This window comes from Clarias gariepinus, chromosome 1 (assembly GCF_024256425.1).
Source record: "Clarias gariepinus isolate MV-2021 ecotype Netherlands chromosome 1, CGAR_prim_01v2, whole genome shotgun sequence".
Lineage (NCBI taxonomy): Eukaryota > Metazoa > Chordata > Actinopteri > Siluriformes > Clariidae > Clarias > Clarias gariepinus.
In genome coordinates, this window is record NC_071100.1 from 40,994,505 (window position 1) to 41,008,470 (window position 13,966).

A 13,966-nucleotide genomic window follows, 5' to 3' on the forward strand; every position below is an offset into this window, starting at 1 on the left:
TTAGGCAGTGGGGAGGAGAGATTTGTTTTAAAATAATCCAGGGAGATTAGGGAGAGTCGTTAAGATTTAACGACCAGAGAGAACAAGGGCAGTCCGCTTAGATGTGCGTGTCCTTGTGGACGTGTGAAGAGAGGTCTTAATGGATGGATGGTTGAAAGGGCAGCATGAAAAATAGGAGACAGGTTGTGCCTAAGACTATCTCTTTTGGTTTCTTTTACACCTCTTATGAACCATCTATCCTCTGTCCCAGATTTGTACAGGTATCATCTTTAAATGTGATACCGGACCACAGTGGAAGGGGTAGCTCAGTGGTTAAGGTGTTGGACTAATGATTGGAAGCTTCGGGGTTCAAAACCCACAACCACGAAGCTGTCGCCCCCTTGATCAAGTCCCTCAACCGCTCATGTGTGATATGTAATTCTCTGCTAAATATTCTATCACTTTTATATTTCCGTGTCTGGTCTCCAGGTGTGTTTCAATTGGCCTGAAGTACCCTTCAAAGTAAACTTAATAGTGCTCGGTCCAAACCAAGTACTGTTGTGTAATTCCAAACTGCAGCGAGTGAAAATGTTTACATCAAAGAAACGAATGAACAACAGATCTTCACTTAATGGGGAAAAGGGAATGAAAGTTCATCAGTCACTAGGTCTCACTTTAGCATAAAAAACTGAGCTTGAAAATGGATTTGTATATTTATCATTAGCGAGGATTATATCTATATATGGGACACAATTTTAATTTTATTTTAATCAAGAAATCTGTAGTATTATATAATGTAGATATACAGTATATAATAAAAAATGGTGTTCTGAATGGTGGAACTTAGAAAAGGGAACTTCTCTTGACAAACATTCCCTGCGAAGGGTGTAAAGTACACTTCAGAATAAAACACAGCTTTTGTCTTTGTGTGCATGTTATTTTGTAAACATTCTTTTTAGCTTCTCTGACACTCCAGACAAATACTAGATATGTTTTTTATGTCTTGACTCTCCGTCTAGAGAGAGAGGGAGGCTGATAGGTGACAAGCGAAAATATAGCACATCCCTTTTTAGCTCTTTTGGACTCCTGTGACATTATCATGATGATCCCTAAACAAACATTTATCTATTCTTTAAATTTTAAATAATGTGTCAAGCTGTTTAATATATATTCCATTTATTTCACAGTAAACACACAACAGAGAGAAGTAGACACCAAGTATGGTGGTTGGAAGGTACGCCATCTTTAAAGGAGATTTATAAAATAGAGCATTACATTTCTATTTGCTACAAATCACATCAAAGTCTCTCAATGAAAATGGACTAAATATGGGTTCAGTGTTTTGCTGGATTCAGAAACCAACAAGACAGAAACAGACTGAAATGGACAGAGCACATTATTATTAGCAGCTAACAATTTACACTTAATGTAGGTAGGAAGTGTAAAAGCGGAAAAGAACATGGTAAATATTACACAAAGAAAAAACAAAACTTAGACAATATACATTAATTAAAGATGCAGACAAACTGTGATCTAACTGGGTTATTTCATAAACCTCCGTGTCTACTCTTGGCTAAAAGGTCAGTGGTTTAAAAACAAAAGGAGGATTCATATAAAAAGGTACATGTTTACAGCTGAAAAACATGTAAATAAATACAATTTTAAGATTTGTTCTTGTACAAAGAGAGTACAATATGTTATTAGGTCAAAGGAAAAAAAGGGACAAATTTACAGATAAAACAGCAAGACAGGGAAGTTAAACAGGTGTTCTGAGGAGAGCACACTCTGTTAGCAGGGTCAGTAAGGTGCTGATGTAGTCACTGCTGCTGATCTGAAACAGACAAAACAAACAAACTGGATTATTTCAGTGAGTCAAGAATAAAACATCGTCTACAAGAGACCTTTCACTAGAGACCGTACACACTATGGGGTAAGGACAAGGACGCTGCTGCACAAACCTGAGAAGTATGAAGAGAGGAATTCTCATGGCACATTTGAGACTGAAGACAAGTTAATAAGATTTATTAACTCTATTACATTAGAAACAACACCAGCAAGCGATACGGCCTGACTGAGGAGGATATTTCACAGCTAGAACTCAGTTTCAGTTCATCTGGTCCAAAAATGTTTTCTATTGTGAAATCTGTCGACCGGTTTGTGCCTGGTTTTAAAATGTCGCCCGTTAAAAATATGCAGGAATCTCCTCTGAACAGGTGTATGAACTTATGATCAATAAAGTCTTCATAACGGCTCTAATGGCAATTTCTGACGCTGGTGACTCTAAATGAATGTCTCCTCTGCAGCAGAGTTCATTTTTGGTCTTGCTTTCCTGGGATGTTCTTTATTAGAGACATTTCCATCATGGTGCTTGTTGGGTTTTGTAAATGCACTTAATACTGTTCTTACAAGAACTATTTCAGAACAGCCGACCTTCATGTCTTAAAACTAACAACAGATTTTTTGTTGTTATATAATTACCCAATTCCAAATGAGTTCTTTAAAAATAATTTAAAAGTTTTGAAATCCCCAGTAATTGTTGTAGAATGTTTTTTTTTTTTTTACCGATTTATTTTCTACAGAAAATTTGCAAGTGATGCCAAACTTTAGAGCGGTAGTGCATTTTGTTTTTGGCACTGGATTGGTTAATTAACAGTTATTTCTGTATTAAATGGGGTGTAATGGAGCAGGGAAAAACCCCGGGGCACCCCAGAGAGGCAGTAATACATTCGGCCAAGTCTGTTTTTTTTTTTTTGCATAAGAATTTACTGCTGCATTTTCTTATAAACGACCAGCACCAGTGTATTGCCTTCACTATGATCCGTGTGTGTAAGATCAGGAAACTGGACCAGCAGTGCATGTGTATGTTGGAGGGGGACAAAAGTTTGCGAATTTGTCCGTTAATGGTTCTGCACTACCCTGTGTATTGGAAAGTTTCAGCAATCTCCTTAGTTGTTTTCTTTGCTTGATGCAGGTCAATAATTTGATCCTTTCGAAAGGGAAAATTTTATTTTGGCCAGGCAGTGTATAATGTGAAATTGATAAGCATGCTGCAGACATCCTTACCCTTCACTACCAGAATGGATTGTTATTGCATTTCTTTTCGCTTTTCATTTTGTGCCCGCAACTCATAAGCACCCTAAAAATTTAAAAATAAAATAAAAAAAAGGACAGTGCTATCTGTTGAATTTTGGGGTTAAAAAAAAAAAAAATTTTATGTTGCAAAATCTAGGTGCAAAATCGCGTTTATTAAGTACTTTGCAATTGCACACACATGTGCGTATAAAAAAATGTTGAATTTTGAAACAAACTACAGATTTTTTTTTATATAATTCTATTTTTAAATAAGCATATCTTCTTTGTACCCTAATTTTTTTTTCCTCCCAAATATCTTTAATGTACAGTACAGACAAAACAACAGTTTTACTATATGTATAGATACATGTACCAATGTGTATTTACGTAAATATCCAAATCAGTCCATAATGGGACTGTTCGACTTGGACTGTTCGACTTGGACTGTTCGACTTGGACTGTTCGACTTGGACTGTTCGACTTGGACTGTTCGACTTGGACTGTTCGACTTGGACTGTTCGACTTGGACTTAAATGCGACCAGAACCTCAGAGATATTTTGATTGTTCCTGATGGGGAACCCTAGTACGGTGTTACTAATAAAGTAGACATTAAATTCAGCGTACTCATAGATCACGACGTAGTACATACCTTGATTTTGCCGTCATGGTGAGCGGACCCAAGAGACGTGGAGACCTTCATGAGCGTCCCGGCCGACAGGTAGATCTTAAAATGTCTGAAAAGGTGAGTCTCGAGTCCGTTCATAAACCGCCGCACCTCGTCAACGTGGACCCTGTCGTCTGTACTGTCCTCGACGTGGATGCTGTTCCACAGCTCCCAGGCGTCCTGCGGGTTCACCGTGTACATGATGTCCAGTGCGGGCTCTGAGGGCATTGTCCAGGTCAGCCTTAGGAACCTGATATTGGTGTTGGGATGGCAGCCGGTCCACAGAGCAGCCAGCCAGTTCAGAGTGGTGGAGTTCAGAAACAGAGCGCCAAAATTACAGTCGAAGGTGCGTTCAAACCAGGACTTGACCAGAGACGTGAGAGAGTCTGAGCCGCTGCTGCAGAATAGAGGGAGGCTGACGAAGTCGGGGGGAAGCGACTTCAGGTACTCGCAATCGCCGTTCACGCAGGTCAACCAGCCGCGCCACACAGATTTCAGAGCGTCTGCCCCAAACGCCGGTTTTGAGTGTATCTGAAAAGTAATAAATAGGACGAGAGATCACTCACTTACTTACTCACCCATCTTCTATACCGCTTTATCCTGTATTCATGGTCATGGGGGCCCTGGAGCCTTTCCCAGGAGACTTAGGGCATGAGGCGGGGTACACCCTTGCCAGGGTGCCAATCCGCAGAGCTCAGATACACACACATACATTCATTCACACTCTACAGGCAATTTGGGGATGCCAAATACTGCATGTATTTGCACTGCGGGAGGAAACCGGAGTACCTTGAGGAAACCCACCAAGCTTCATGCAGATGGGAATTGAACCCAGACCCTGGAGGTGCAAGGCTACAGTGCTAACCACCGTGTCGCCTAGAACAGGAGAATGATTTATTGAAAATTTAAAACTGATATACACTGGCTAATTAGAAAATATTTGAGGGGTATTTTTTTTTTTATTAACCACGAACCAAATCATAAACTCTAAATGAGCAAAAGTATGGAACCACCAGACCATCACACCTATATTTGGTTCTTTTGGCACAAAGTTAGAAACACAAAATTGTATAAAATATTTATGCATACCATGTGCATCATTACAATTCATGTTAAAGCATGACAAGGCTGCAAACAGCAAGCTTTGTGAAAATATCATTTTCCAAGGGTAAAGACTGGAAGGACTTAAATGCCCTGCACAAAGCCCTGACCTCAACCCCACAGGAACACCGACTACACCCGGTGTCTGATCTCACTGCAAGTTCAAGCCAAACTCCAAAGCTTAGAGAAAAACCTTCAGAGAATTAAGAATATTCCATCAACATAAGATGGACCAAACCTGTAATAATGGGATTTCAGAGCGATTTCATAGCGTCATCCAAGTGTGAGGGTCTGGTGTCCAAAAACTCCTGCATAGCATACAGGATATGTAAGGAATATAAAATTATATAAATAAATCAGTCAATGACAGAGTGATGATGCTATTATCACAAGTTGATTTTCTTCGAACAGCACATCCTGAAGCATTTATTTATAAATTTTTAAGCTACTTATTTTTATATTGTGGAACATGTGTAAAGTGGGTCAGTCTTCTCCTTAGCTTCTGATTGAAGCTGATAACAAAAAACATGCGACATGAAACACAAAAATCTAAAGTGAACCTGACACTGGAGACTCCTTGAAACAAGCTCTGTGAAACAAGCATCTCCTTAGGAAAACCATTACCTTTTCTTTGTTAATTTATTATTAAAAACTTTATTACTCTCCTTATATTATGTATTCGAATATATCTTTAACATACACTACACCTGTCACTTCATGAAGACCTCTCCAATATTGAGTAGGTCTCTCACACCTCTAGCCATCACAATCCAGCCCTTGTCACAGTAAATAGCAGTCCCAGTTTCTTGTTAAAATGACAGCTGAAAAGAGGTGGGATAATATTAGGCAGCAAGTAAACCCTTTATTCTGAAGTGGAGCTGTTTAAAGCAAAAGAAATGTATCATAAGGGGGCAAGCATGAGTATGTGAGCGAAATCGACAGGGGACTAAACGATGATGGCTACGTGACTGGGTCAGAGAGATTTTAAAAGAGCAGCTCTTATGGGATGTTCCTGGTCTCCAGTGTTCAGGATAAACTGTACCAAAATAATCCAAAGAAGGAAGACCAGGGAACCTGCGACAGGGTGATGGTTGGCCAAGGCTCACTGATGCACATTGGGAGTGAAGGCTGGCCCTTGTAGTCCAAATAAACAAAAGAGCTACTGTAGCTCAAATTGCCAGAAAGGTTCATTCTGCTTCTCTCATAGCCTCTCAAAGTGTCAGAACGAGACAAAAGGAGGGACCCAACACTGTAAGGCAGGTGGTCATAATGTAGTGGCTGACTGGTGTAAATAACACCAATCAGTAATTTTGTGATGTCAAAAATACATATGTGCACTCTATGCGAGTTTTACATTGCGTTAAAGTCTCTATTGTTTATTTACCTGAATAAAAATGGTCTCTGCATCTTCCTCGGTTTCTGCTATTCCAGCGACGGTGGAGATGGTGACCCTGAAGCCTGCCTCCAGTCCCACCTCGACGGCGACCCCCTGCTGCTTCTCGGCTATGATGAATGCTGTGAGGTGTTTGGAGTACAATTTCAGCTGTGTGTATCGGAAGCGGTACAGCGGGGTGACATACGCCAGCTTCCACTCATGTTTCACCAGAAGGGATAGTTGCTCTGGGTCCACTTTACTCTGCAATGTTCAGACACATACAGTATTTGCTTCTAAGACTTTGTTTTTTCCCCCCACGAAAAATACATGCAAAAATAAGTGTCATTTAACAGATGAATGACTCCACAATACAAACTGCTGCAGTGAAAGTGAGTATATGAGGTACACGTCATATCTAAGAGAAATAAGAAAATGCTCTTTATCCCTGCTCCCATTACTTGAGGTATCCCCCGAAGTTCAATCCCCCCTTCTTGTCATTACATATGCTTCCCCTTAGCCCCATTTTAGTCAAGTAGGTTTAGTCATTTTAACCATATAGCGTATTGTAAAACGAAAAAACATTTCTCTAGGTGGCAGCAAAAAAAAAAAAAATAATAATAATAATAATTCATGGTGGCATGTACAATTGTTAGATGGTTGTTGATCAGTGTGTTTGTGCGTGTGTGTATCAGTTCAGTCCCAATGTTACTGGAGTAGTTGAGTTTATCTGAGTGATTCGTATGTGTATGTGTGCATGTTTATCTGTCCAGACCCTTTTTGTTGAGACAAACAATACACTGTTTATGCAAACAATACAGAGTTTTACTTACCAGTTTCACCTGACAACACAAGCAGCTTGTTTAACTCTCTACACAGACTCTGAGATGGCAGTAAGATTTCAGTCACTTACTATAATATTGCAGGACCTGGCAGCTTCTCTTCTGGTTGGGATCCTGTGGCCGAGAGCTGTTACGTGTCCTGGTGTCTGCCAGAACAGAGACGGGTTCTCCATACAGCTGCGTCCATAACTCTTCCTCTGGGTTATGGGCATGTTAGCCGGGGTGTTCACAGCACTGCTAAAAAAAACAAACAGAAAAAAAATATTAATAAAGGCGTTAAGACTATATTTAACCCTGGGGAAAAAAAAAAAAAAAGTAGTCTTAGCGATCTTGACCATTCAACAAAACAAGAACAACCGTTTACTGAAAAGACAAAGACCACACACAGCCTCGAACTGTTCTTCACTAGAACGCCTCTCAACCGGAACCGCTCTCCACTAGAACCGAACTCCTTTCAACCAGAACTCCTCTCCACTAGAACCGAACTCCTTTCAACCAGAACTTCTCTCCACCAGACCCAAACTTCTCTCCACCAGAACCGAACGCTTCTCAACCAGAACCGAACGCTTCTCAACCAGAACTCCTCTCCACCGGAACCGAACTCCTGTCCACCGGAACCGAACTCCTGTCCACCGGAACCGAACTCCTCTCAACTAGAAACACTCTTCACTAGAACCGAACTCCTCTCCACCAGACCCGAACTCCCCTAGAACAGAACGCTTCTCAACCAAAACAGAACGCTTCTCAACCAGAACCGAACTCCCCTCCACTAGAACCGAACTCCCCTCCACTAGAACCGAACTCCTTTCAACCAGAACTCCTCTCCACTAGAACCGAACTCCTTTCAACCAGAACTCCTCTCCACTAGAACCGAACTCCTTTCAACCAGAACTCCTCTCCACTAGAACCAAACTCCTTTCAACCAGAACTCCTCTCCACTAGAACCGAACTCCTCTCAACCAGGACTCCTCTCCACCGGAACCGAACTCCTCTCCACCGGAACCGAACTCCTCTCAAGTAGAAACACTCTTTACTAGAACCGAACTCCTCTCAACTAGAAACACTCTTCACTAGAACCGAACTCCTCTCAACCAGAACCGCTCTCCACCAGACCCGAACTCTCCTAGAACCGAACGCTTCTCAACCAGAACCGAACGCTTCTCAACCAGGACTCCTCTCCACCGGAACCGAATTCCTCTCCACCGGAACCGAATTCCTCTCAACTAGAAACACTCTTCACTAGAACCGAACTCCTCTCAACCAGAACCGCTCTCCACCAGACCCGAACTCCCCTAGAACAGAACCGCTCTCCACCAGACCCGAACTCCCCTAGAACAAAACCGCTCCCCACCAGACCCGAACTCTCCTAGAACCGAACGCTTCTCAACCAGAACCGAACGCTTCTCTACCAGGACTCCTGTCCACCGGAACCGAACTCCTGTCCACCGGAACCGAACTCCTCTCAACTAGAAACACTCTTCACTAGAACCGAACTCCTCTCAACCAGAACCGCTCTCCACCAGACCCGAACGCTTCTCAACCAGAACAGAACTCCCCTCAACCAGAACAGAACTCCCCTCCACTAGAACAGAACTCCCCCCCACTAGAACAGAACTCCCCTCCACTAGAACAGAACTCCCCTCCACTAGAACAGAACTCCCCTCCACTAGAACAGAACTCCCCTCCACTAGACCTAGTATTAATTAGTTCTGATCTTCACTAAAACTACTATTAACTCGAACTTCCAGGTCAACAACACAAGCAGGATTGTTTACTGAAAAGCTAATGACCATTTACAGCTTTAAACTGCTCTTCTTATCCTCTATTGTTTACGATATGCAGCATAAAGCCGACACGCCTATTAAATACGAGAATATAAACCCCAGTGCGAGAAGCTAACACAAAGCTAGCATTAACGTTGCATAAGAAGCGATAACCTCACGACTTCAAACACACTGTAATGCATTTTATTTAGTTTAACAAACACCATGACCGAAAAAAACCCATATTGACCTACCGGACTCGCCCCTCCATGGCTAACAAACACCAGTTAAAGCGGAAATAAATTTGAAACATCCCGCTTTCCCATCATGCAACGCGATAGGAAAACTAATCAATCAAAACTCTCTCAAATAAAGTTCACGCAAGGGATTAAAATCAAACAGAATCCTAACTATGTAGTACATTTAACGCAAATAAACTTATTTCAATACGTTACTATAAGCTTCTGAAATAAATATGCCTTAAGTGTTTGTCACAAAGATGCCAAATCGATTAATGTAGAGTTTGACTACTTGAGTCTGATTGTTACGTACGCAACGCTTGTAGATACGTATACTTTCGTACTACACAGTGCGCTAGAATAGTGCGCTGGGAGCAGGGGAGTAGAGTTGTAGCGTACTCTGTAGTAGGGTAGTATATGTTTCTTTGAACGCCGCTAGAGTATAGTAAACTCGTGTATTTGTGGGTTACGTTTTAAGGATATGTCTTGACAGTTCCGGTGCAGGTGATTTTAGTTGCTTTTGACGGTTTTATATACATACATATATTTCTAAACGTTCACAAATATACATTTCCTTAAACAGTGTAAAGTGAAACCGGAAGTAACGCAAAGGTGACCGTGATTCGACTCGCGTGCGCTAAATACAGTATCACTAGCGCGAGACTGCCGGTATAGTCCGATTGTTATTATTTATTGTTATTTATTAATTTGTTTATTAACAATATATCCAGGAGGGTTTAGACAGCCATTTGGTTGCTCAGTACAGGGAAGTCAGTGCTGTAATGTTTGCCTGTTAAGAGCAGGACTTTGGGGTAATGGCGAGTAAACGCGCATCATGGCTGTTGCTAAGGGCAACTCGCTGTGTTTCTCGGTGTTCACGGCACGCGCTGGCGCCTGTGAGCTCGCGCTCTCGCATTTATGCTTCAGACTCCATGTGTGCACACACTCCGGCTTCCTCCAGTCAGTTCTTCAGTAGTAACAGCACAGGTAACCTTCTCAGAGTGATGCGGAATCCGTATGAGGTACAGGATGAGGGCTTATACACCCATCAGCCATAACATTAAAACCACTGACAGGTGACATCAATAACATGGTTTACAAGAGGGTAACAAAAAGCTTCAAGAGAGATCAGGGAGACCATCAGGTATCGTCCCCAGGCTGCTGACCCAGGAGAAGACGGCACATCGCGTCAAAGTCTGCCAAGAAACAAATCTGCCATGGATGACTTGTCCTTTGCGTTGAAGATCGATGAAACTTGGGTAGATGGGTACAAACCTCAGACGAAGCAACAGTCACAAAAAATGGGCAAATGTAAAGATCTCTGACTTTTGAAACAGGCTAAAGTATGATGACCCACGACTAGGGCAGTGTTTTTTTCCCAGTATGCAGTGTTTAGTGGCGGCACGGTGACGTAGTGCATCCAGGGTCTTGGTTCGGTTCCCCCTCAGGAATCTGCGTGCATGGAGTTTGCATGTCCTTCTCGTGCTTTGTCGGTTTCCTCCCACGATCCAAATTGACCGTAGTGTATCAATGAGAATCAGGCGTCAAGCTGGCAACCACATCCCTTACGTAACATAAAGCAATGGAGACAGTAACACAGAGACAAGTTTGTAGTAGGAGACAAATCTTTTAAGTAGATAAAACTTGAATATTTAAGGTTTAAGTATGATACTTGATATGTGTTTGTGGTTTGTTTGACTTTCCTTGTAAAAGAATAAGCTGTTGAGCCAACAATTAAGAGAAAGCCAAAGACAAGTTTGTAGATGTGATTTCACACTGTTACACTGTTATCTTGCATATAGTCAGTAGACACAGGGTAATGTAAGAGCTGACCAAAAGTTACTAGTGCAATGCTAAGAACAGAAAAATACTCTCTGTCTAGCATATGAGTCACAAATAATATTCATTATTAATTATTATAATGAATGAATGAAGTAAATATTACTAATAAGTGAAATGCAGTGCAATTGTATTTATAACAAAGCGCAATATAGGATAGACTTCTAAAAACTTTATGAATTAGGGAAAAAAGTAAAAAAAAAAAAAATTGAAACCTAAAGAAATGTAGAAAGAGAAAAATACACAGACGGAGCTACTGGACAGGCTGCCACTTGTGTCAGCACCTACTGTAAGAAATGGTACTTACTACCCGGGGAAAATGTGGCACCAAGCTGTACTTTAGGAAGAAGCCAAGATGGCAAAGGCAGCGTGATGCTCATGGCAATGTTCTGCTCGGAAACCGTGGGTCCTTGCATTCATGGATGTAATCTTGACAAGTTCCCCCTACTTAAACATTTTTGCAGATCACGTACACCTCATTCAATGGCAGTAGTATTCTCTAAAGGCAGTGCTTTACAACTAAGAGTTCAAAGAGTCGACTAGGCCACCAAATTCTGATTTAGTTTCTCATCCATGTGGAAACCCACCTCACAACGTTAGGGAATTTCTGGTAACATCTTGGTGCAAGATACAGCACGCTTTTATAAGGTCTTGTGGAGTCCATGCCTCGACGGGTCAGGGCTGTTTTGGTTACAAAAGGGCACAGTACACAACAGGCAGGTGGCTTTAATGATATGGCTGATGAGTGTATAGACTACACGGTGCACTATGTAGTGAATAACGTGTAATTTGGGATTGAACCTTAGTCATAAATAATACTGTTGTTTTTTTGCTGAAGGTCTGAGCAGTTTGTCTATCCGAAGTCACACCTGTGGAGAACTGAGCTCCAGTCACCTGGGTCAGGAAGTTACACTATGTGGCTGGGTTCAGTATTTGAGGTTTGTGATTTTTATGTTGTTTATATTCCTGTTCATATACTGTAACACTTTGTAACGCCCAGTTAAATAACACTGGCTTTCGTTTTTTTTTAATTCTAGACAGGATCTCTTTGTGATCTTGAGGGACTTCAGTGGTTTGGTTCAAGTCCTTATCCCACAGGATGAGGTATCAAAATAAACAAACCTCTTTATTTAAGATCAAACTAATCAGTTTTGTCATCTTTTATTAATCATCCTCATGTGATGATCTCATCCTGAATGTTTTTTTTTTTTTGGCATTGTCTTGTTTTTAGTCTCAGCGGGAACTGAAGGATGCCTTCTCTGGTTTATCAGCCGAGTCTGTCATTAAGGTGAAAGGAAGAGTCAGGCTTCGTCCTGAGGGCCAGAAGAATGCGGTATGTGTCGTGACTGTATGATGATAACTGAAAAAAACGATCATGATCAAATATAAGCAAAACAATTACATTGCTCAGGATACACTGTTATTTCTCCTGATCAGTAGGCCAGAACTTAAGGCAATGAAGCATAACCACAGATCCACCAGAGTAACGCTCTGAAGAGACAAAAATGCTGCTTAGTCACAACGATTAGTGTGTTAACGTTGAGAATGCAGCACAATCAATAAACACCATTATACAACACTTAGTTATGGTCCACTAATTTCATTGGATGAGTGACATTCCAAGGGCGCTTATATTAAGCATAACCTCATTAAGAGGTTTCACTGTTTGTAGCGCTCTGCTTGTTTGTGTTCATCTAGTAAAATTCCAATTCAATACAATAACATTCTGATACAATAGCGCTAGTGAAAACATCCTGGAAGCACCTTGAACAGGAATGTACAAATCAATAGCGAATTAGCTATAAATTCTTCTGGCAAAATAAAAATAAAGCAATATTATGTCTGAAACGTCTGATACTTGATAATTCCCTCATTATAGAACTGTTTTACTTTTTTTGTCACAGTTGTATGGATTGATTTCACCTGAATTGCTGACACCTACGACTTTAATCAAAGCCGTGCCGATATTCAGTATAACCGCACTCTTAATTACAGGGCATTGATAAGTAGATAGCCTTAGTTAATAACTAGTATTGCTGGTTATAGAACCCAATTTGGTGTATTGTTACTGTGTAGCCCAAGGTTATGGTGGCTTCAAGAGTTTAAGGTGTCGACTGTAGAGAAACCACTGGAGTCTACAATGATTTTAAGATTGAGAGAGAAATTATTTTCTACAACTATAACTATAAAGGTTTTATATATTTTATAGAACTAAAATAAAACATGAGCTTGTTGTTAAAATCTTAAATGTTAGCTTGTTGTTAAAATTAAGAATCTTAATGTCTTTAATGAGATTTAAGACATTAAGAATCTTAATGTCTTAAATCTCCACTACTAACTGTTTCGAGAGCAGTGACCGCTTGCCAAATTGCTAAAACCCCTTCTCGCAGAATCTCCAATATATTTCAATATTTTACATTTTCTTTGTTAACCAGAAGCACATTTACTTACTGTAAAGTTGCTTTACGTAATAAATAAGGCGCGACAGGTGGCTGTGCTGTTATGTAACAGAACAGTCTGGAGTGTGTTATTTTGCTTATATCACTCGATCACAATGTTTAAATTATTAAGTGTGACACAGTGCTCGTTATTGTAGAATAAAAGTGGTTTGTAGTTAGATTCGATGATGATTATTAAAATGTGTGAGAGACAAATTTTATTACCTGTTTTCACCCATGTACATTTAGCTGCGATACACAAACATGTCCTCACTGGTTTTACATAATTGTCTGAACAAAAAAAACTTCACCACATCAATGATTAGATGTTTCAAAAAAGTTTCAAGTTTTATTTAAGTTTACTTTAAGCTATTTAAGTTTACTTCATATGTCAATAAAGAAACAGGTTGCCTCAGTACAATGAAATTCTTTGCCACAAATTTTTTTAGAATAAAATAAGTATTTGTATGTAAAAAAGATTAGTTAAAAATACATTAAATATAGAATTAAAAATCAGAATATGAAAAATATGAGAATATCAAAATATATACTGTAAACAGTCCACATAGTGTGCAAATTCCACAAAATGCATGAAAAAGTCTGCAATAAGTTTAAGTCAGTCCTCAGTGTATAAATAAATAACGTTATGATAGACC

The 13,966-nt window shown here is 40.3% G+C and overlaps 2 protein-coding genes across 2 annotated transcripts in view; one reads left to right on the forward strand and one right to left on the reverse strand.

Moving 5' to 3' along the window:
• Positions 1–1,520: 1,520 nt before the first annotated feature.
• Positions 1,521–9,123, reverse strand: cenpl (centromere protein L). The gene is given in 6 exon segments (XM_053500209.1): positions 1,521–1,810; positions 3,702–4,247; positions 6,202–6,453; positions 7,103–7,268; positions 9,049–9,101; positions 9,103–9,123. Coding segments are annotated over 6 exon segments (1,113 nt in total). The 3' UTR covers positions 1,521–1,735.
• Positions 9,124–9,444: 321 nt separating this feature from the next.
• The window catches only part of dars2 (aspartyl-tRNA synthetase 2, mitochondrial), a 28,059-nt gene continuing 23,537 nt past the window's right edge, over positions 9,445–13,966 (forward strand). Inside the window, exons 1-4 of the mRNA XM_053504106.1 lie at positions 9,445–10,020; positions 11,711–11,810; positions 11,910–11,976; positions 12,104–12,205. Of these exons, the coding sequence (XP_053360081.1) occupies positions 9,849–10,020; positions 11,711–11,810; positions 11,910–11,976; positions 12,104–12,205 (441 nt within the window). The 5' untranslated portion in view covers positions 9,445–9,848. The remainder of the gene's footprint in view (positions 10,021–11,710; positions 11,811–11,909; positions 11,977–12,103; positions 12,206–13,966) is intronic.